This window comes from Pleurodeles waltl, chromosome 10 (genome assembly GCF_031143425.1).
Source record: "Pleurodeles waltl isolate 20211129_DDA chromosome 10, aPleWal1.hap1.20221129, whole genome shotgun sequence".
Lineage (NCBI taxonomy): Eukaryota > Metazoa > Chordata > Amphibia > Caudata > Salamandridae > Pleurodeles > Pleurodeles waltl.
The window spans coordinates 287,336,943-287,360,776 of NC_090449.1; the positions used below are offsets into that span (position 1 = coordinate 287,336,943).

Sequence of the window (23,834 nt, forward strand, 5' to 3'; positions counted from 1 at the left end):
AAAACCGTCTAGCGTGGGCTAGACAAAAGAACAGGAGGGGATAAGGGTGGGGGGGGTTTTTGAAAGGGGAAGGGAGGGTCTAGGGGGGAGGCAGGAGGCCTCATTGGTTAAAAGGAAGGCGAGGGAGGGACGGGAGGTAATGAAGGTTGCTAGGCAGGTGGTTAGACTGAGTGAGGGAGGCAGAGAGTTCCATATTCTAGTGGCACTGCCAGAGAAGGACTGATTCATGTATCGTTCTCGCCTGAAGGTGGGGGGTTGCAGAAGCAGTGATTGTGCATTTCTGAAACCCCTGTTTGCTCTGTAGATTTTCTGTTTCTCGTTTAGATAAACGGGTGAGGAAGAGTGCAGCACTCTGTTGGTGATGCAAGCGATTTTGAATTGGGCCCATGCTTCAATGGGGACCCACCGGAGGATTAGCAGGGCAGGAGAAATGTGGTCAAATGTCTTGAAAACTACAAGGAAGGGTGCTGCAGCATGAAGTGTTGCTATCAAAGGGGCTAGGTGAACTTTGGAAATGCCTGAGAGAAGGACAATTCCATAGTCTCCTCCAAGTGCGACTTGAAGCCCCTGATCTTCCCTATTCTCATCATATTGCAAGACAACACCACTGTGCCTCCCTCCTGCAGCATGAACTGTTTTGCTCCTCCATTTCACTACATTGCATTTATCTCCTCTGCAGCGTCTATCAGTCTGTTATCTTATCCTCCTGTGTTCCTCCTGCAGAGCTTCTGCAAACCTCCACCAGGAGGTGTGCGCTGCAGGAGGGGGTGGGGGCGGGCACAGGGGTGTGTGACTGCAGTAGGAGGAGGCGACTATTCGCGGGAAGGGACGGGAGACTGTAGCCCAGTGGGCGGGCACGCAAAGGAGAGGGCGGGCTAGTGAAGAGGGGGTGCGGTTTGCTTGCACAGCTTCCCGGCTCAGCCTCCCCCTTGTCTGAAAGCGAGTTACGGGCTCTGGCAGAGCGCGCTGCCTGTATGTGCAGGTCATGCTGGGAACGAGAAGGTAATGGCTGCCTCCTATCGCCCTAACACATAACTGCTTCTTCTCTGGACCCGGGGCCCCGCGGATTCCGGAGGACCGGTCGTTCTGCAATCTGGCCTCCCTCTCTCCCGTGCCGATCCGAAGAGCAGTCACCATGATCGATAGCTGCAAAAAACAGCAACAGCAGCAACAGGACTTCCAGGACATTTTACCTGCAGAGGATTTCGAAGCAATCATGAAAGACAAGGAATGTCTTGATCTGAACAGCCAGAAAAGTCTGAAGGAAGGTCAGTGAGTCTGTGGTTGGACGGGGGGCGCGGGGGCAAGCCATGCAGACATGACTTCAGCCTGGGCTGAAATCCGGTGCATTAGACGGTGTCTGAGTGTCTGCCCCTGCTGCACATTCCTGCCCTCAGTGCACACACCCCACCCACTGCCCAGACCTGTGCAGATAAACCAACCACACCCGGATCCAGTGTCAGCAGCTGAGGGGGCGCGTAAATGTTTTGTGTAAAACCACATGACGTGTTCTTATCATTACATTTAACAATATGGTTGTTTTTCTGCACACACACGATCACTAAACTAACCCTAGGGCCGTCCACATCAACTTGTGCTTATTGAGGTGAAATCGATCCATTCTATGAAGTAAATTACTATAGCCACCATCTGCTCTAAATAAAGTGGGCACCATATGTACAGCCCGTGCGATAAAAATGTGGTGGTCGACTTATTTTTAAAGAAACCTGCTTTGTTTTACGTTTAGTGCTTAGGTAGCAAAAATGTGTCTTTCAGTTACAGTCATTTCTCATGCAGTGGCTCCTACATCTGAAGTGATTATTGTTTCGTGGTTCTGTAGTAACAGCTGTGATTAAAAGTCTGCCCCAGCCAAGCTCAGTCTACCACGCGCGAGTCAATAAATCAGTTTTACATTCTTTCTCCTGGTGAATATTTTATTGCTAATTTGTCTATAAATCGGGTATGATGTCGTGGGTTTTGCAGGAAGTGTTGTGTTGTTAGCTGGTGCCGCCTTACAGCATTCTAGACTAGTATCTGTCGGTTCTCTGTTGACGAAGCTCTTGTAAACACAAGACAACTTTAAGGTGTGGTTAAGTACAGCAACAGTTCAGCCGCTCCAATTGTTCTGTGGAGACTTGCCTCTACCCCCTCACCTGGCCACGGGAGGGCAGGAAACATACTTTCCGGCCTGTTTTTTATTTTTCGTGATCATAACAGAAACCCACTCAAGAGCGAATGCGGTATTCTTTCAGAATAGAGCGGAAGTACCTTTAATTACCTTTAAGACAATTGCCGCGGATGACCTCATCTGGAAATTTACGGAAAGTTTCACAATGCATGACATACTGGCTCACTCGTAAGTCGGTACACCATCTCTATGTTTGCATTGTCGCTTTCAGAAGTATAATGTCTCTTATCTGGAATTCGTGAGAGGTATGCAAACATATGTGTCCTACAGGGAGAGACCAAGAAATGCACTGGTATATTAATTTGTGTATTTTGAGAAGGGATAAGGCGCAACATAGAGCAAAAGCCTCCTTACGCCCGATTTTCTTGTACAGTAATTTGGTTTAAAAACTAAGTTACTACTGGCCTTGGAAGTTGTTTTGGGCTATTTGAACTATATATGCAATCTTTAAAACACAACAAAATGCCATAATTGGATAATGCAAAAAATTCAAGACCCTGATATGACTACACTGCTGATGTCACAGAGGGCTGCAACACAAGGCAATTGAATTGGCGCATGAGTGCACTAGTGAAGTCAATAAAGCTGGTATGTGTGTTTTTCACTATCATTTCTGCTTTCGTTTATAATATGGTGTGCTGTGGACGTCCACCACTTGATAAGTAAGCCACCCGTGTTTCACTTGACACTATTTTAGATGCTTTCAGTTAGTAGCCTCACAGATGTGCTATTGCACAATGAAATCACCAGTGGAACCTGTCATAAACACAGAAGTATGTGTTTTGGCACCTTTTTATTTTTATTTTAGAAATAATAACACCGGTTACTAAGATCTTCAGTTCCTGGGAACTGCCATATAGAAGATTACTATCATCATTCGCATACGAAGTATTATTTATCTGTTTTGCAGCTCCCAGCCCTTTTAACAATTTAATGTTGTTGTATGGCATTTAAAGATATTTTCATTACACTTACTGTCCTTCGTGGTTGTCTTTCATGTTATGATGTGTTTTATGCCTGAGGTGTACAAGGCTGAAGCAAAGGCAATTACATTGCTGAGCAACAGCACATGACATCATGATCTTGAATAAAAGCAGTTTTTCTGAGCCCAAGGTACACCTGAAAGCCTGTAAATGTATTTTTCTCCTCTGAAGCGCTGAAGAAATATATCAAAATAAAGCAATATCCAGTTGTGCTATAGGTCTCGGGATGCAGGGATCATGAATAAGGCTTGTTGCACATACAATGTTTCATTCAATAGACCCCAGCATTGCCATTGTAATTGGTGGTTGTTTGGCAGCTTTCTGGCTATTCCTGTTTTCATTGAGCACATTAGCTCATTTGGTTCATCTGGTGTGAACTAAGACTTTAAACCAAGGCCGTGGCCGAAACACTGTATTTCCTTGTCAGGTGGAGTGTTTGGACATTCCCAAGTTTGGGGCATTGTATCCACGTTCTGTAACCTACCAAACATTTATCTAAATATTTTTCATCTCTTTTAAAATGCTTTTTTAATTTCTATACATGTTTAGAGCATAATAGTATAGACATACCTAATAATAAAAGATGTCTGTGAAATCATAAAAATGTAATTACAGGCTTCATGTCAATGATTTGCCAAATTAGCCTTACATGAGTCTAGGGTAAAACAAAAATGCATGCATCAGGAAGTGCAGATTGCACAACAAACATATACAGGGTTCCCTCCAGACCTAAATAGATGACTAGACCATAAAGATCACATAGGGCAATGTGGAGTATAATCATTCAATCTACATCAGTCACCATGTGGGATACATTTTCTTAAATATTTTTCCAGACTTCAGGCTTTTTATAAGGAACTTGCCCGAAAGCCTGAGGCCCTCCATGTTAGTGCCACAGAATCCATGCTTTTATGTAAGGTATGATTAAATGTTCACATGGTGTGCATGAGGCATGGCAGTCATTGCTGCAGCAGGTAGCATTGTTTGAGGACGTGGGAGTTATAGGAATTTGGAAAAGTGCAAGCACGATTCCAAAGACCTGATGTCGCTCTCAAAATACAAGTTTCAAACAGTTGTCTCACCGGAACAGCAAAGAGCTTCTTCATCTAAAGTTTCAGATATAATGTGATAGGAGGTCCTTGTGCGTGTTATCTTAGCACGCCACAAACTCCAGGCAGCATTTTGAATTGCTTCTTTATTTCCTTCCAGTGATTCGAGAAGAGCTTTTCGATTCCAAACCTATTCCATGGTTATTTTCTCTTTATCGTGCCTGATTACAGTGTCCTTGCTCCACCTTTTCCTCCATTGTCACTCCTCTCAGTAAATAACATCTTAGCCTTTTACAATAGTGATGAAGGGCCATTCGCTTCTGACTTGTTGGCGGTGGTCTAGTGGTTCTCAACAGCTAGTGACAATCATTGCATTTGGCTTTAAATGAGGGTTTGTGTTCTTACCTTTTCTGTCATCATCCACGTTCCCAAGTTGAGATTGGTGGAAGATAGCATGGAGGGATGTTTCTGGTTACAGACACATTCTGAGAGCTAGAATTTTGGCTTGAAGTGGCGGAAGACACATATCTTTTGACTTCTGGGATCTGTGTGCTTGAATGTGGTGTCAGTTTTCCAGATCACACTTTGTCCTACTAGGAATAATTATGTCTTTGGTTATAATGTTGAAAAGTGGTGTCACACATGACTTGTGTATATTCTCTTTCATTCTTGCATTCCGATACGTTTCTGTGCTAGTGTTATGTACCCTGGGTGGATGAGGTTTTCCCAGACAAAGGTGTGTTCAGTAGTTGTAATGGGGACAGCGCTAAAAGACATTGCTCTGTGAGGTTGTTTGATTTAATCATCTTATCTCTCCAGTTGTAGAATAGGGCATCATTTTGTAAGGTCGTGGTCAATCAATCTGTTTGGGTAACCCTTGAATACCTGAGGAATTGTGTAAATGTGTCTCCAGTGAACAGTGTCATTGTTTGTTTTCCAAGTGTTTGGCATACCTCAAATTGCAAAGTGCCAATAACATTGTGGAGCCCCCTTTTTGTCTTAGATGAGTACCTGGAAAACACAACCAAGACAACCAATAAGTATTGCCCCGAATTAAAATGTCTGTAGAAATACAGTGGCAGGGTTGTTCATCAGCTTTACGTGATTATGACATCAGTTGTCCTGGGACTGCCAGATTACATAGTGTTAGAGACGATGCATATTTTTTGTGGACCATGGCGTGTAACATTGAGGATCACACTTGTCCCCGAAGTGTTTTTTTTAAACTGGACCCTTGACTTTGTCAGTGGTGTCCCGTATCTTTCTCTTTGGTATGACAATACAGCTCCTTTGTAGTATGACTGTATCACATATCAATGTGAGTTCTTCATTAATCCATTTGGATGCTTTCTGGTATTTAAAATCAGTGCCTGCAAGAAGTGTTGTGGCTTCGTTACCTGCCTCCATCATTGTTGTTTCTTCTTTAGAAGCACTTCTTGTAGGCTAGGTTCATTAATGGCTATTTCACAATTTCATGTTTTGATACTTTTGCTTATGTCAAACGGCCACTATAAATTTGGTAAACTCCTCTGCGTGAAGGGGAAGAGCCAGTATTTAGGAAATTAAGGGCCAGATGTAGCAAAGGTTTTTACCCATTCTGTGTCTATGGGAAAAAAGTATTCGTACATATGGCCCTAAATATCTGGTGATATGACTGGAGGGATCAATCTTCTTCCCAGGCTTTTCAAATAACATGATATTCCGATGTTTGAATTGCCCATTTTTGAATCTGTTGCAACATTCTGTTCTTTTACTAACTTTTATAATGCAGTACTTCACACTCCAAGCACTGCCACTTGTGGGGTTTACTATTACTCGGAATATTAACCTCAGAATGATGGATGGATGGAATGCGTGGCATTTGAACTTGTTGTCCTCAGATCACATCAAATATAATCCAGTGGGTAACTGATAGCCACAGGTTGCTAGTAGAGTTTGATTGTCTATTTTAATGGTGGCGCATTTTCCACACAAACGCATCTAATGATGCTCGTAGGTACATGCTGCAGTCAGACTTTACTTTTCTTTTTGGGAAATAGCATGTTATGCTTCGTTTAGGCTTTTCCTGGCATAACGCATGACTTTCCAAGCTGACTACTGGCCAGGTTTGTGCTGAACTACTGCAGTCACTAGCCCCACCAAATTGGCATCCCTGTATGTTAGCTGCATAGATTAGTGTCTAAGTAGATGTGGGATTTGGTGATGCCAATTCATCTTTAATTTTTTGCCACACATGTATGCATGCGTAGGATTACTTGAACTATTTTATCTTGTTATATCAGTTTATTGAGCTTGTGATGTTTCCAAAGCAGTAGCTCGCCATCCCAGAAATAACTGAAGATCCACCATAGTCTACGTGTGTAGGTGTTTTTCCAAATATATTAACATTTACCGCGTCCACTTGCATAGTTTTTTCGGAAAGATACTTCCAACGAGTATATTTGGTGTGAGCCCCAAACGGTACTAAAGCTGTGCGCATAATCTATACACATAATCTTGTGCAGGAACATATCCCCTATTGCCTTTATATCACTCGATATGTCATCCAATGTAGTTGAAGCAGATTTGCATTTTCCAAACGGCCCCCTGACTGGTTCCTAGAGAATTTCAGTTGTTGAAACAGGTCGGTTTCAGCTATGCATGCCCAGTTTTAACAAGAAGCTGGTTATGTACTCGATGTTTTGCTCTCCAGTTCAAGTTCTTGATAACATTCATGAAAAATAAATACTCCCCGTTAAAACTGATGCTTTTAATGTGCAGATTATAGTGCCTTTTGCTCTCATTGGCCAAGTGCAAAAGTCACATTTGCCTGCAGATGTGTATTTTTCTTGTTCTCTTTTTTGGAAACAGCAACTTTCAGAGAGGCCCACTTATTGGACATGTAGTTTGATCAGTAATGCTGTGATCTACATGACTATTGATCTCTTTCCACAGGTCAGGCATCGGAGCTTGATGTTTTTATGCCAAAGGGTGAAACGACTTTATTGATGTTGAGCATGATTTGGTGTATCTGAGTTTTCTCAGTCCTCGGAGTTTTATAGAAATTTCCCCATGATTGTTTGGCTGTTAGGTAAATTGAAGGCTATTACCATAAGCTATGTAGACTGCACAGTGACATTGTTTAGGATACAAGAGCTGGAAACGTCTTTCATCAGTATGTGATGGTAAGTGGAAATATCCATTCACTTTCTACAAATTAATATGGAGCAGTACTGTTCAGTTATTCTTAGATGTATAGCTTCATTATTGGCAAACTTGATGACATTTTAATATATGATTAATGTCTGCAACATTGCAGTGAAATCATCTAATGTGTCACCCTGAACTTGACAGGCAGTATTGGACCTACTGCTCATATAGTCTTCGTGGTCTTGCTGGTCATACCTCTTGTTGAAGCATGCAACAAGTCCTTTTTAGGATTTTGTTTTATTTTGAAAGCATGTAAAGGATAGTTCCTCAACATCGACTCCATTGAACTTGATGAGCAGCACCTGTGCAAGGTGTTCAGAGAGTTTTTTGCATGTGGCACACTGATATTTCTCAAATGTATGTAGTCTCTGCTGAAGTTTTACACTAATGTCTTCTAGTCAGACATACCCAAAGGTGCGGATTTCCTGAAGATGGCATATCTCTTTACTTAGAGACCTGATGTGGTGGTAAATGGAGAGAAATTAGCTTCAATGGGGTGGACGTGAAAGGAACACGAGACGGGCAACTCTGGTCAAGCTGTCCTCAGCACCTAGGTGGATGATTACTTCGCCACTGAATTTTCATATCCTTCCTGCGCCAAAACTCACCATACAATTCTCCATGTTCAGCTGGTACAGCGGTCTCATTTGTTGAAGTATCCCTATGCACAACAGTAGTTTGAGCTGTCTTAATTGCAAACAGCATCAGGCATTTATGACCAAAAAAATGCAGTCAGCTTGAATAATGCGGTTCACAGAATTTGAGAGAGCAATCTACATACAAGGAAATTTAATCGGCAGTACAAAGTAAAAAAGATGCTCAGTATCCAGAGTGACCACACCGTGAAGAAACAAATATTGTTGAATATACATTTGTATGTACAGTGCCAAACGACCCAGTGAGTGTCATGGAATAACTTATTATAATAACTCACACAGTTGTGTTCCTCATCAGTTAAGCTCAGACACAGTTTGCATGTTATAGTGTCAACGTTTTGATCCTGTTTCTCATTGTTAAGGTCATCTTCAGGACAAAATAGGGGTCATGGATTGCTTTGACAGCAAATTTGGTATAGACAGGTCACAAATTGGCTCAGTGACAACTTGAAATTCCGGAGTACCATGAAAAAAGCCTTGCAGCACCAGTCAGCAGTACAACTGTCACTGTCTGAATCGGAATTCAGTTATATATTGAAGTATCAGCAGAAAGGCTCATCTGGGCGCTCACTGCAGCACATCCCAAATGTAATGACAAGCATTACAAACACAAGAAAAAAGACTCTGATTAGCCTATTGATTACCAATGTGCTGACAAGGAGGAAAGAAACGTCAGCATCAATGGTGGGTGCACAGTCCGCCAGTGATGACTTCGTAATGTCTACTTGTTGCTTTCCAGTGAAGATGATCATGTTAGGGAGCGCGCAAGGTTCTTGGTCAATCCAAGATGGCTGCAATTTTAGGGTGGTTGCCTCTTGATGTCACACAAAGCTCAGCAGCTTTTGCCGTCTCTCTGATCCTTGCATCAGAAAAAATTGAGGGACAGCACTTCCATGCGGAAGCCACCCATGTGCCAATGTCACGTAGCACAGATGGCTTCTTGAGCGGTCCCACAGTCACCAACATGCAGTATGCACATGTACCAGAAAAGCTGACAGTTCGTGGAGATGGGTGAGAGTTCTCTATGGTGTGCTTATGATGGGGAGGCCTAGTGAAAGGTCAAAGCTTAAATCTTTTACTTAAGTTGGGACAGGTTACTCCAGCAGTGTGTGGGTGGAGGGGTAGAGATTTCTTTTTACACATTCCACCCCCACATGTTTTATGTTTTTTGAAAAAAACATACACCTTATGTATTGAGTAACTGTGACGCTTCTGCATTGCGCATGGACGCCTTATAACTGTGTGATTAAGAATGATCTTTTAACATCTTTATATTTTAACATAGCCACCCTGCTTCTCAGATGCAGTGGAAAATGTATTTGTACATTTAAGTTGCACAAGAATTCGCCTTTCAAAGAAAAGAAGAGAGTTTTTCCATTCTGCTTGACAGTCAGGTCTTTTATCAGGCACCTGATCGCTCCCTCTTCATAACTGACGTACCATTCCAGGGGTTTTGTAGCAGAGTCAATGCATTTTTAGTGTTTCTCATCACTCAAAATGGGGTAATTTCTGATATTTATTAATTTAGATGAACATCATTGGTTAGTTTTACTCGTAAGAAAGTGTTTCTAGAAGTGTCACTCATTTGGTAGGTGAATGTCACTCACAATTACACTGAAACGATGAAATGGCACACGTGCGCAATCTGAAAGCATGGCAGCCTTGGAAAAAGGTGCATAATGCCCCGGCCCGAGCTTTCCAGGTCACACTCCCATTCTGCAAAATGTATTCATATATTTTTAGTTGCAAGCAAACGTAATGCCTTCAGTAGTAACGAGACCAGACCACTAGATGCTGCCATACATTGTTTTCTCTTTCGTTCAAATGCATAATATTTTTAATTCTTAGAAACAGATGCTTATAGCACCTGACAAAAATGAAAGAAGTATTTAGAGACCCCCGTACTATGTATTGGTTCCAGCCCTCTTAAAAGTGTATGACAAGCTGGTCCACCTATGCACACAGCCATGTATGCATGCTTTGCCCTAAACTATGGCTGTAGTTTCTACTTGACTGGGAGAGGCTTTATCCAATTTATTTGTTAGTACTGGTGTTACCCGTGATGTTGGACATCTTTTGCATTGTTGTTCTTGGCATGTCAACACAAAGTCTGGATTCTGATTTTATGAGCATCTCTCACTTGACACACTAACCACGGAATCCCCACAAGGCTCAATATGGCAGCAATGTATTAGGTCACATGCTAGTATGTGGATGCTCCAGATAGTAACAGTCCAGTGATTCTGATACAGAGGTACCAACATGAGTAAGCTAACTCAGAGCTATTACACCAGATCCGGGGTTCAATGCATTCAGACTTAGAGTGGAGAAGAGAACAGAACAGCATATCAGGACAGGTGGGGCACAGCAACCTGGGTGGCACCACAATGATGGCAAGAAGACTATGAGGGATGACAGCTGGCAAGGTAGTTCCCTTAGTTAAATGCCCGTTGCTGACATCCGATATGACCTGCAGGTCATGCGTTTGAAACTTGGCATGGCCAGCTGGATAATTGCAACACCTGGTATTTTCATTGATTTAAATAGCTATACCTGTTGTATGATGTGGTGTATAAAATACATTGTTATTATTAAGAGAATAGATACATTGTTGTTGAAAATGGGAAATAAGCCAACAGTTGGAGCAAAGTTACAGAAAGTAGAAGGTCACTGGTGTCTTACCCTATTACACTACTTCTGCACATCATTCGTGCGTTTCACTTTCCAGAAGAATTCTGCAGCATCAGATTTGATTGTTTTAGTACAACCTCTTTGAAATCATCCTGAGCTATTTTTAAAGACTTTTCTGGAGGAAAACTCAAAACTGATTTCAGAGCTTTGTGTGCTTTACAGCAAGATGTAACCATGTGCATTATAGGCACTTGAAAACCTCTGGAAGTTCGAGCATTGCTGCATATCTGTGTGTTCTTCAAATCGGGGTAAAATAGAATTGAACATGATATGAGTGGTCACTATGTCTGATTATTTCTATGGATGTGTATGGAAAATGTTGTCTAACCAGTACAGTGGAGACCAGGCAAAAAGTATATAGACTTAATCCTGCAAAATGGCTGCAAAGCGGAGTCCATTGATAGTAAATCTGTCAATGTAACTCAGTATCTTTGAAGATTGGGTCTTCGGAATAGGCACATAGCTACTTTACCTCCACCGTGATGTCAGATGCAGTGTGGTGGCTCATAGTATATGTCTGAATATAGCATTATAGCTCGCTGCCACTCCATTGTCTTCAGTGGAGCTCTCAACACTCCAGTGTTCAAACTACCAGTTGACTATCATTGTGAAGTTTTCTTTTTCCGCTTTCCTTTCTTTAGTTTTGATTCGCCATTGTCAGAAATGCACAATATCTTTATCTTGAGGTGGTCCATCCATTTTCTAATCTAAAGCAAAATTCTTCTGAAAACCCCCCCAAATATTTATTCTCCAAAGCTTTATAATACACTTACAGTGTGAAGGCATACAAACCCCTAAGCTAGGAATGACAGTGTTTCAGTAGGAACTCCTCCCTCCTTTGTCTTCCGAAAGCATTCAATCGTCCATTGGTGAATGATGCTACACTAGATCTCAAAACCCCAAATGACATCATTGAACAAAGGACAATTCTGGAATGCCTATTGATAGAGATGTAGAACTGGCAAAGAGAGCCTTTTTTATGTCCACACCAGATGTCATCTTTAAATACATTCAGACTGAAGGCAGTATGTTTGAGAACTCACAACTACCTAGTGGAGAAATTGAACATCTGAGGTGAGGAACATCCGTCAGAGCAAAAGCACCTTTCTTCTTGAAACACCTGGATTTAAGAAGCAAACACTCTTAATCCTTTTCGATCTTGCCCGTTTTATATAAAACTGCAAATAATGTAACGAAAAATTAGTAGACCTCACTCTGAGGCTCTGTGTCAGAATATCTTAATCAGAAATGACTTCTTACAGACGTTCTGTCCTAAATATCGTTTACAGAAAATTGTCCATTGGGTGTGAAGTTATTAACTCCAGTGGGGTGATAGTTTTGTAAATGATAGGGCACTTTATTTATGTCATACAATATGCTGACCACAGTATTCTGGAACCATTCCCACTCTGAATATGTAGAGGCAATCGTGATTAGGGATTTTTGAGAATATGTTTGCCTTCCTACACCATGCATTCATGCTGTATTTTGTTTCCTCAAATTGTCCATACTGTTTTAAGAATAACAACTTGTATCAAAATGCTTAGCAGGCATCTAAGACTTGCCTTGTGCAATATGCTGATTCCATTTCCTGTTGGTGTGTAGGTGGTTGCTACTTAGTGAGCCTGCATTGAATGACTGTATAGTTTTGGAGTTTGAGTCTTCTTTTTGCTTTATAAAATTGTCGAAAACAAGTAAGAAACTCAAGAACAAGAGTTATGTGTTGCTGAAGACAATGTAAAATGAGTCAACTGCTAAAAAAGTGTTAGTGTGTCCTGTTTTACTTATTGCTGGTGATATGCTGACATCTTTATTAAAGTCTCTTTGAATGTAGTTGTTGAACCAAGCTATTTCTAAATAAAAACAAGTATTTCCGAACACCGTGCATAACTCAGAAGTGCTGGTGCCTACAGGTAACTAAAAATCAGAATTTCCTCAATTAAAAGCAGCTGTTGGGTCATTGGGTGATTGAGTTAAATGCTCATGGGTTTGAACTCAGTCTGTGCGATTTCATAAATACACTGTATGTACCATGTTTAGTACTGGTGAAAAGTGTGCAGTTAAGAACCTCTCATATTTTGAGTGTAACTGCTTGGTTTTTGTTTTGATTATTTGTATGTTTGTTTGCTGTTTGTGCTAGAGATGTGTGAAGTTGCAATGGATTAAATTCCACAACAATGTGAAGTTTTTGTTCCAAACTTTTAAACTTTCCAGTCTTTGTGAACTTCGTAAGTTCTGCAAAGCTTTTTTTTTTAAATACTGTCTTGAAGCTTTCATTAACCGCTGGGATGCAGAAGAAATAAACTAAAACATAATTTTCAGAAAATGATCTCATCAAAAAAGCTTTTTTATGTGAAAATCCGTTCTCGGTTCAGAAATTTGGTAAATTGTGTAGGTTGCAAACTTGATTGAGTTGGATTTAAAGTGATTACTGAGCCTGGACATGTGGAAACATGCCTTGAGCCTCTTATAAAAATATAGAATACAAATCTGCTGCATTTGGTTCAACTTTACGAATCATATGGGCTATTGACGTAAAATAATGTAAGTCTGAGCTGTTCCATTTATATTTAGTTGTGTATATATTATGTTGCTAAATCTTAAATATTGTGACCCTCTGTACGCAGTGTGGTAGGCACGGAGTACAGGTTACTGACCTTTAGAAAATGTTTAATAGATTTCTAGCTATTTTTTATTTATTGGTGGTTCGGGGATGCTACCCTATCCACGGAATTGCTGTATTTAGATTACATTTTGCCAGTGCTTAATTTGTAAAAGAATAAATGTTGGGGCCCAAAGTTTCTTTCGGAGGCCCGCAACCGGCACTATCGAATGTTAGGGAGCTGAATACCAAGTCTGAAAATCTTGATATTCTCATGCCTCTTCCATCCACCACCATACAACTCTGCCTCTTTAGCTCACTCTTGCAGGTTCTTTTTATTTCCTGCTTTCTGCGTTAGTCATTGTTTTTTCGGTCTTTATCTTCTCCTTCTTTTCCCCGTGTGTGAACTACCCTCTCTTGCCCTGGATCAAAGTTTGATGAATTAAAATAAGCTTCAGTTCCCAAAAATGAGTCCGGGTGGGCCCCACCTGCATCCACTGACTGAAATAAAGAATTGCATTTTGCACCTATTGTTCAGTTTTGGGATATCTTTGTGCAAAGAGCTCATAATTCTAGGCTCTGAGTTGACCTAATTGCTTCACAATGCGTTTATCTGTCTTAAACAACGGTATGTTTCTATCTGTGATAAACGTTAAACTACACCATTGCAGTTAAAATATTCCTCTCAAAAAGTGTAAATGTTATAAATAAATGATGTACTGAGGCAGGCTCAATATGTGTAAACACACGCGCATCTCCAGACCTGCCAACTTAATAAAACCTTTCCGTGTGTAAGGAAGGCATGTGGCCATGAAAAGACTGGGGCCGTGTGCCGAGAACTGCATATGTAAGAGGTACTTCTGCTCCCTCCAACCTCAATTGCTCCCACTTCAAAAAAACAAAAAAATAAAACATAAAGGCTTGCCGAGGCTGCTGCTGCCTCCGATGTTTTGGAGAGTTTTCACACTCCGTAATTGACATTGGCTACTCAGAGGCTCCACAAACAGCCAAGAAGCCTCCATTGTGCGGTGGTTTCCATCTCTTTTCCCTCCTACTGTGTGATATCGGCTGCTCAATGGCCGACTGTGTGAGGGGAGCTGATAAAGTGTGTGCCACACTGTGGCATTGTATGAGTTCGCAGGTATGCAACTGCAACTTCCTTTTCCTTCCTTCTTCATCTTAACCATGGAGTTGGGCGCAGAAAGAGAGGTGTTTATTTCCGGGTCTCTCACTGGTAACTGACAGACAAAATGCACAAGCCTGCTTCAGACATTAGGGGAAGCGTTGCCACATTCTAGTGTGCGAATATCGCCGGCTGATAGGGGGGTCTGATTGGTCGGAAAGTATCCAGAGCTCATGTTCTAAATCTTTACTTAGCACGAGGAGGAGGTCGCAGCAGTTTGCTGTTAATAATTCTGATTTGTGTCGCTTTTGCTGTGCACTTGGTTCGCTGTGACACTGAAGCTACCGAAAAAACAAAATCCCAAACATTTTTGCATAGAGATCAACAGAGATGCCAAAATTCTCATGTAGTTCTCTAAAAGCCTAATTCACTCGCTACAAAGGGCCTCATTTTGGGGTACCGGTGCCTCCACACCCCCACAGGCACCTGGATTACCAATACCTGGATCATCAGTAACTCTTAGTGAAGGGTTACCTAGTATTACATGCGGGACCATGAGTGCCCTCTGAGAAATTAACAATTATCAGCAGACCTGGTAATCCTGATTCCACAGATTATTGCTCATCCCGCTCACTAGGTATTCCACCCAGAGATTCTGAAGGTGAAATATTCCCGATCTGCGGCGTTACTGTGGATTTTGTAATCCAAATAAAGATTACATGTCCTTTGAAAATGACGTTCGATGCACATGCGCAATAAAGGATGTGAAATCCATGTACATGATTTTGGCGATAAACCCATCCTTGTCGTTTAAAAACTTTATTTGCCTACATAGGTTAAGGACATATTGAGATTGTTTCTTTGTGGTCTATGTTATAAAGACATCCATCTCGTTTTCCTTGCATTCGAAACTTTTTTTAAAGAAAATGCAGGTTTTCCTGTATTGTTAATTCACTAAACCTCATTCACAGACCTTATACAGTACACAGAGCAGCCTTACTGCATGTGAAACTATATATGTATAAATTCCGTTTAAATGTTCCTAATTTCATGGGTTGTTAGTTTATCAGTCCACCTTTACCTGCAAATGTGAATTAGTATAGTGGTCTTGGCTTTGAAAATAGATCATATGTTGTAGCTATTTTTAGGTATTTTCAATACACGTCTGTTAATAATGTTTTTTGCTCATCAGTGACGTTTTTGAATAGTGGTCAGAAACCACATCCTTCTCTCTCTCTCTCTCTCTCTCTCTCTCTCTCTCTCTCTCTCTCTCTATCTTTCTCTCTCTCTCTCACACACACACGCACACACGTGATGAGGTGGATGCGTAGTTGCTAACTATGGCCCATATTTATAGGAAAATGACGAGCAAGACGCTGCGCCAAATTTGGCAGGGCTGCGCTCCGTCATTTTCAAAACGCAGGGATGCACCGTATTTAATTTAATACGGCTGACCTCTGTGTTGTCCCATGCGCTGGCACTAAATTTAGCTGCCAGGGCCAACGCAGGCATCCTTCCACCATTATGCAAGGGTGTCTGCGTTGAGGGGTGTGATTGTGTGTGGGAAGGTGTCCCTTCCTGCACACAAACAATCACCATTGGCGATTTGGCACTTCTGTGTGTGCTGCAGAATTCAGCACACACAGAAGTGCCAAAGAGTCATTTTGAAATGATTGTTTTTGTGCGGGAAGGTGTCATTTCTGGCATTTTGCTCTTTCTGTGCAGGCTGCAGAATGCAGCAAGCATAGAAAAAGCAAAAAATGAGGAGGAATAAAAGTATTCCTCCTGGTTGGGCCTTGCTAAGATTTTGGCACTACCTCATGTTTACGTTACACCTCCTGGTAAATATGGAGCAGAAGTTAGCGCCGCTGGAGCGTCACGTAAAGTGATAACCCAGTGGTGCTAGGGGCTCTTAAATATGCCCTTATATATGCTAGTTTAGTGACAAGATAGCTCATCTTACGTGGTAGTGCATCTGTTTTCTGTAAGTGCCTGTTCCTTTTTGTTTGATTCCCTAGCTGCCCTCTTTCTATACAGATGGTTGATATTCATTTTCATGTTGTATGTTCGTAATTTAATGAACTATATATGTTTGAAGAGAATTGTAGCGAATAGTCACTAGCTAGTTGGTTTGTGACCTAATAAGGAAAAGGTTGCCATGACTAGTTGTGATCCATTGATCGAGGTTTAGTTGCTAACTCGCCTGATGAGCTAACTTACGTTGATGCAGCTTGATTTTTGTCTCCAGGATATTGAAGCCTGACTTTGAAGGATAAGGCTAGGCCTATTAAACATGCTTCTGCTTTATGCAACTGTTCATTTGCGAAAATGTGTAGGCATAGGCAGGTGTTCCTAAAGGCATATACATTTTCAGATTTCCTAATCCTGCAGTCACATCAGTGTCTTGCGCCTGATACAGTAACAGTTGTCCATGCTTGCAAAGCCTGCGCTGAGCAAAGTTAAAGGTGCTGTGGGGCAGGGCGTGGGGAACTGAAGACGCAGTGCCTAAAAGTGCCTTTGCCGCTCACAATGTCAACATTGCAATACTTTGCAAATCGCAAGGAAGGAAAAAACAGTGGGAAGTGGGCATCCCTTGCTTGCTACTCGCAATGAAATGTACCAACGGTTTGTGACCACTCCAGCAGTTGCAAAATATGAAAATATAAAAAGGTTATTGATTGCCCTTGACAATCTGTGTCACTTCGAACATGAGATCAGTTTACAAGGGGATGTTCCATCATGCAAACTACGTCTCTCGCTGTCACATTGGAGCAGTGAACGATCCATTGAACCTTTGGATGATCCTTGTGTCAATTTTGCAGTGTGCAAAATTTTTGAGATGCAATCTTTATCCCTTTAAGTGACTGGGTGACTGGGTTTGCAACACTGGAAATTTGCGGATGCAGGGACAGATGCCTATTGTCCCTCACAGGACTGCATTTCTATCTATTCTACCTTGTGAGCAGTAACTTTGCACCGTGATTCATTGATACATTTAGCACAGCATTAAGAATTGTCCAGTTGGCATCACAAGAACAGGTAGTGGAGTGGTTGTCAATAGTGCATCACGTGCCATTGCACTAGGACTCTGCTTGTGAGAGGCATATTTCACCTTAATCAGTGTCTGTTTTCATTTCCTAGCTTGCACAAGGTCCCAAGGCACCATTAATACACCATTTCAAAAGGTGACATTCACGTGGACTTATTAGAAAATGTTCCAAATATGTTCGCCCATAAGAAGTTGACATACCGTGGTAAATCATGACCAGGCGTGTGCCTAACAGGACAGTGGAAAGGCCCATGCCTAACAATTGAGGAACCCGTTGCAAAATAAATCCTGATGTGAGTGTGTCAGTGTTTACCACCCCTACTCAAACTACAGATTGCTCATCCCATTTCAGATGATCAATAACAGGGGATTTCCCATTCTTAACTTCCCCATCCTTAAAGTTTGGATGATCAATAACAGGGGAAAACGATATACTATTTACAAAGACATGTAGATTTTGGTGCAGTAAGTCTGTTATTCCCAGAAACTCAGGATAGGTGCTAAGTGCAACCGACCAATGTCTTACCCCGGGGTATCTGATTTTATTGTCTTCAATAAATAGCATCTTCAAGATGACAAACTCGGAAGCAGCCCCATTGACTTGCAGCAGACGACAGTCAGTACACAATACACTTAACGGGGCTGCACGAGACTTGACCAAAAAAGACAGCTGGGCAGTGCACAAACTGGAAATACCACATACACACGTTGTAATTGTAAAATGTGGGAGGACTCCACAGACCACTGTCGAAGCCACAGTCTGTTATTGACAGACTCGCTCTGGCAGGAGCCTATGGCAGCAACAAGCTAGTTCTCAATCTGCATGAACGGCCATTACACCAAATCACAATTCATGGAGAAACAGGTCGAAAACACTACGTTTAGGCACAGATCATATAGAGACACTAACTGAAGCTGCAAAAACAAGTCTGCAAGAAGCGTGTAAAAAAAATGAAAAGGGCCACACGGTCCATAATGGGCATACAATGGGCCTAGCTGACGTGCTTGTCTCTGCTGCTTTAGAAGATGGTGTTTTTCCTGTTTTTGTGTGCCCATGGGAGGGTATGAACCATTACTGCCTGCTTCACCTTTACTATTGATGCTAACCAGTGTGGGCACTTAATCAAAACTAGGAGTGGGTCTATTGCTAGTGAGTACCCGGTTCAGTGGTATTTAAGTAAAATATAGAGGTACATGGAGTATTGTGAAGTGCAGATTGCCACATAAGGCAGATAGGCAGGGGATAGATCTGGGTGGAATGGAGCTGTTACACGTACTCCATCAGTTTGGTAGCGTTGACCATTTACTGGGAGAGCACAGGTGCGTTGTGCGTTGCCATCACTAGGACTGAACCTCATTAAGGATCCAGTGCTTTTCCAATTTTAATCCCCGTATCTAGAGTTTTTCGGGAGCAGAAGCGTAAGAAAATCTATTTAGAAGAGGAGATGTGGACTACAGTCAGAACTGCCGACTTGTGAACCCCTCTGCAACGAGAAGCACATCTATATGTACAGTTTCTGAACTTTGGGTGCTGACGACCACATAAAATTATATTTAGTCTGAAATATGTGTCAACTTTAAATTATGTATCTGAGATTTTTTAAATTAGCACAAAAGAGGTCTGGTTCCATCTGTTCGCAGTTTGTAGCCTCTTGTGTCCTTGTCACTGACTCCTCGATTAATATGAATGAAGGCCTGAGACTCGGGCTGTGTAGTTATGAATAAGTTGGGAAGTACATAGGGAATGCACCTTAATGATTGCTGATACCTTTGGTCCCGTTTAAGAGATGTGCATAAAACGTTCCAAAAATAGAGAACATGCTCTTAAGATTGAGTCCTGAAAGTTTTGTATTGATGGTTTCAACAGAGAAAGAAGTTATACAGATGTCCTACAGGTTATCTATCTATCTATCTTTCTATCTATCTATCTATTTATTGTTAGCGCGTCTGACCTTAATAAGTAAACTTACAAGGGGACGCAAATAGGTCGATGGACCTTTTGACTCGTAATTAAGATATTCCCACCCTGGATCCAGTCAATGCAGATCAATAATCAATAATTAATCAATAACATCAACAATCAATGTTAAGCAATAGCATTAATAATCAATGGAGTCAGTAATTGTCACACACCATGACCTTGCAGTCATGAATAACCACACCTTTATGTAAAAGTTAGAATATTTATTTCCCTATATTAACAATGCTAATGTCACATAAATTAATCTCAAAATCAAATGATACACATACAGAAACAGCAATGGCTGTCCAAAGCGACAGAAGAAACACAATCTAATCAAAGCTTGAACTACTACACATTCTGAAGTTACAGTGCAGATTAATAAAAAGAACAGTTGTGCAAACGATATCACATACATTTAGATTCAGCAAAGAAAAGCATCAAATGTTATTCCCTCTTGCAGACTTTCATTATTGAGAATCCTTAACTAACACCAGACTTGCATCAGCATGTTGGGCTTCATGCAAAATAATTTAGCAAACACACATTTGGAAAACATCTAACTATGGCTCTCTCAAAACAATGCAGTTGGTACTTAGGAAGAAAAATCAAATAGGCATAACAAACACATGGGTACAAGAATACCTCTCCTCAATTGGATCGGCATGCTAAGATAGTCTTCGTCATCAGGACCTCAGTTCAGTCAGCAAGGCATCAGGATTCAGCATCAAAGTTCAGAACAGGCAAAGTCTTTAAGCAACTCAAAAGAATAGGGTTAAACCCTCAAGAAGAATAGAGAGAAATGCTTGTCTTCTCTTGGTGCAGTCCTGTTAAGTTAAATTCCCTAAAACTGTTTCCCAATTCCCTATTGGTCAAAGGATCGCATGTTCACACTTTGTCCAATAAAACGAAAACATCAAAATCTATGAATTCTACCACTTCTCCATTCACATGTCCCTGAATATCTTCTCCAGTAATGTCCTCATCATCCGGCTCGTCAGTTAGCAATATTGTTGCAGTTTATACTCAAGTCTGTGTTTTCATTGTTCTCCTCCTGAGAAAGTCAGTCTTACACGTTACACTCATAATGTTACATTTTAGCAAGAACAGCATCTTCTGGTCAGCGGTTCTCATGAGAAATACTTTTAGCTACGAGCACATTTAAACAGTGCAGTGGAAAATCACAGTTTATTCTCTAAGGCAGCCATTTTATTAATCGTTAAGAAATCCAGCTTGAAATGAGGCCGGGCACCTAGGCCAAGACCTTCGCTAAGTTAAGGCTTTCAATTAATAAACTAATACGTAATGTATAGCCCTTAATATGACATATTACTACATTAATCAAACATATGCTCCACATCTCATTTTAATAAGCCATTGAATAGTAAGTATACTTTGTGAACGTTAGCGGCCACTCATCGTGATCACATTTTCAAAGTGTGCATTCGTTTTCTAGGTTAATACATTTTCTACCCAAATCTATTACCCAGAATACATGATTACTCATTTAAAAATTTCTATAAAAACTCCTGCGCTAGCTATATCTATCTATCTATGTGTGTTAAAATAGATAGATAGATAGATGCAATAGCTTGTGCTTATGGCCCCAGTTAACGAAATTTGCACAAAAAAGTGTGTTTGGCCAGCTGTGATAATGTTTCACAACATTTAGTGCAGATTGATTCAAGGGAGTCAAAGTTGAATGGAAGCCAGGCCCTGCAGTGTGCTGCTAGCGTGGCAAGATGAATGGGTATTGTTGAATTTAAATCCTAAACTGGGAGGAAATGTGGCCCACACTGGGAGTTGCTGACTTTGGAATTGTGGAACAAGGTACAAGTCCCGGCGTCTGCTGACAATCCTGTGATTCTGGGCAAATTACCTTATCTCCCTGTATTTAAAAACAAAAATCTGACCGTGTGTAATGTAATCTGGAGGTCATACAAAGCATTCTGATGCCCCTTGCGTCAAGTTCGCGTAATGGAAAAACTGCCAAGAAAACCTGCAGCAGGTTCTAATATCTATCTACTGTGGGGACTCCCAGTATCTCCTGACGCTTAGTCGTCATGCCTTAAATTAAAAACCCTGTGCAGTGAAAGTCTGCGATGGCCACAGAAAACACGAAATGCAGAACCTGTTTATTTGCAGCTGTTATTTTATAGATCTTGCATAGCAGCTTAGTAAATAAATGACATAACGTTACATTATCATGGCTGAAAGTGTACGGATTTGGAAGGAACTGGCAGGTTCCTTGTTTTCACTTGTAGTTACGGTCACGAGCCCTGTAGATTCGTAATCTCTAAACTGGGAAATATGCTCCAAGTATCTGGTTTTAGCATTGAATGTGGGTCGGAAATGGGCATCCTTCAGTGTTGCTTAGCACTACACTGGTAAACTGTGTTAGTTCAGGTCTCCGATAGAGGATGAATTGACATCCTTTAAGCAGCTACCACAAATAAATGCCAGATGAAAATAGCACTAGAATAATAACAAAATCTGAGCTATCTAACCAAATTAACTATAACTCAGTCGACGCATCATATTGGTTGCAGAAAAGCTGCATGGACGAATTGCTAGGAGACCTGGTTAAAAATTAGTGGGAGTCACAGTGGCTTTTGTGTTTTTGCCTCCAGGGTCTGTTTTCTGTGGTCTGCATTCTGAAAGCCTGACAGTCCACTAAGGAGTCGCCTTTTAACTCTTTCTTGTGCCTCCGCGCACAGTGTTGTGCTGCTTTGCTAGCAGATCGGTCTCGTTACATTGATCTTGCAGGGTCTTCGCAGGTACAGCACATTTTCCCTCTATTATTGCATCAAGCTTGCAGCGGTATGCCAGTGAAGGGAGACCCGTGTCTTTGGTCTGATCTTTCAGGCTCACATGTTTACGCAGCAGAACAAATCCTCATGTAATGTTGCATGCTTGCACCAGCGAGGAGGATTTATTCCTGTGTTTTTGCAGACTCTTTAACATGTACGGCAGGTGGCTGATCTTTTCTCGTTTTGCTGATGTTTCATCCCACCAACTGCTTGATGTCCTAGAGAAACAAAGTGCAGGATTCCACAGTTTTTCTTACAAACCTGTGGCTGGCACTGCCGAATGACAGAGTGCCTAGTTTTGATTCCACCCCATAGCTCTTTTTCACCACCCTCCATTTACAGTGTCTTTATCCCGATCTTGTAGGTTCTTTTTCATGGGTGATTTCTCCCTTTGTCACTCTTCTCATTTCTCACCCCTCTTCTTCCCCATTTTCTGCTATTCTTTCTCTTCCTCTGGGTAGAAGTCTAATGATGTAAAGTAAGTCCTGTTTCTCAAAAAAACAATAATGCCAGTGCCTACACCCTGGAACCATGGTTAGCACTGAATAGCTACCCTTGTTCTGCTGCTGTTGCAAGTTCACATTAGCGTCAACTGCTGGAATCTTTCATTATAGTGCAGTGTAAGCTTGTGCGGGCGCATGCATGCGAGAGCTGCTATCTTTATCCATAAACCTGTTCATTTACAGATCCCTTTAGGGAAGGAATGCTTCTGGATACAATGAGGCTACTCTTCTAGTGAAAGTGTTACTGTGCACGAGGACCGTTTGCACTTTGACCCACGTCGCGCTTTGTGCTTGAATGTACCACTAGACCTGCATGTAGCTTCTTGTTGCAGCCCTTTGATGCAGGGAGGGACGGAGCGGAGGCAGCGAGGCACGGAGCAAGGAGCAAGGAGCACGGAGCACGGAGTACGGATTGCGGTGGGGGTATTGACTGGCGAGTGGCGCTCGAGTCTCGGAGCACGTAACACAGAGCTCCGCTGGGTCCGTCGTTGGTCTGACAGCTCGGCCGGCCCCGGAGAGCGGGGGAGACCCAGGGGGAGCCCGGTGAGGAGAGCCCGGCACGCGGGGCACCAGTGGTATATATCTATCGTACTCTTGGAGGCCGAGCAGTGGTAGCAACAGCAACAGCAACTGTACAACTGTACAAGTGCCCGCCCGATACCACCTTCCTCGGGTCCGTGCTGGGTTACTCGATGTATTAAGCTACGACGGAGCCAGAAAAAACTCATTTCTGGAACTGCATCTATGCCAGCTGTGGGACTTTCGTCATACCACAGAATCCGCCATTATAACGCGAGTCCAATCCTCCAACCCTCCAGCCTGGCTGGTAGTGGTAGCTCAGCCTGGTCGGAAGAGAAAGGCCAACTGTTTGGGAGCAGATGAGGACATAGGGCTGCCGGCTCGGACCACCACAGTTGTAGGCTGCCTGCCAATACACGCTGGGAGGACTACAATACCCAGAATCCTCTGGGTTTCCCGTGCGCCAAGTGGCGCGAAAGTGCTGTTACGCCCCCGGGCCCTTAAATTGCAAC

At 42.0% G+C, this 23,834-nt stretch overlaps 1 protein-coding gene across 1 annotated transcript in view; it reads left to right on the top strand.

Annotated features, from left to right (window-relative positions):
• The first annotated feature begins 874 nt into the window (after window positions 1–874).
• Window positions 875–23,834, top strand: part of MRTFB (myocardin related transcription factor B) — a 314,132-nt gene continuing 291,172 nt past the window's right edge. Inside the window, exon 1 of the mRNA XM_069210422.1 lies at window positions 875–1,268. Within this exon, the coding sequence (XP_069066523.1) occupies window positions 1,136–1,268 (133 nt within the window). The 5' untranslated portion in view covers window positions 875–1,135. The remainder of the gene's footprint in view (window positions 1,269–23,834) is intronic.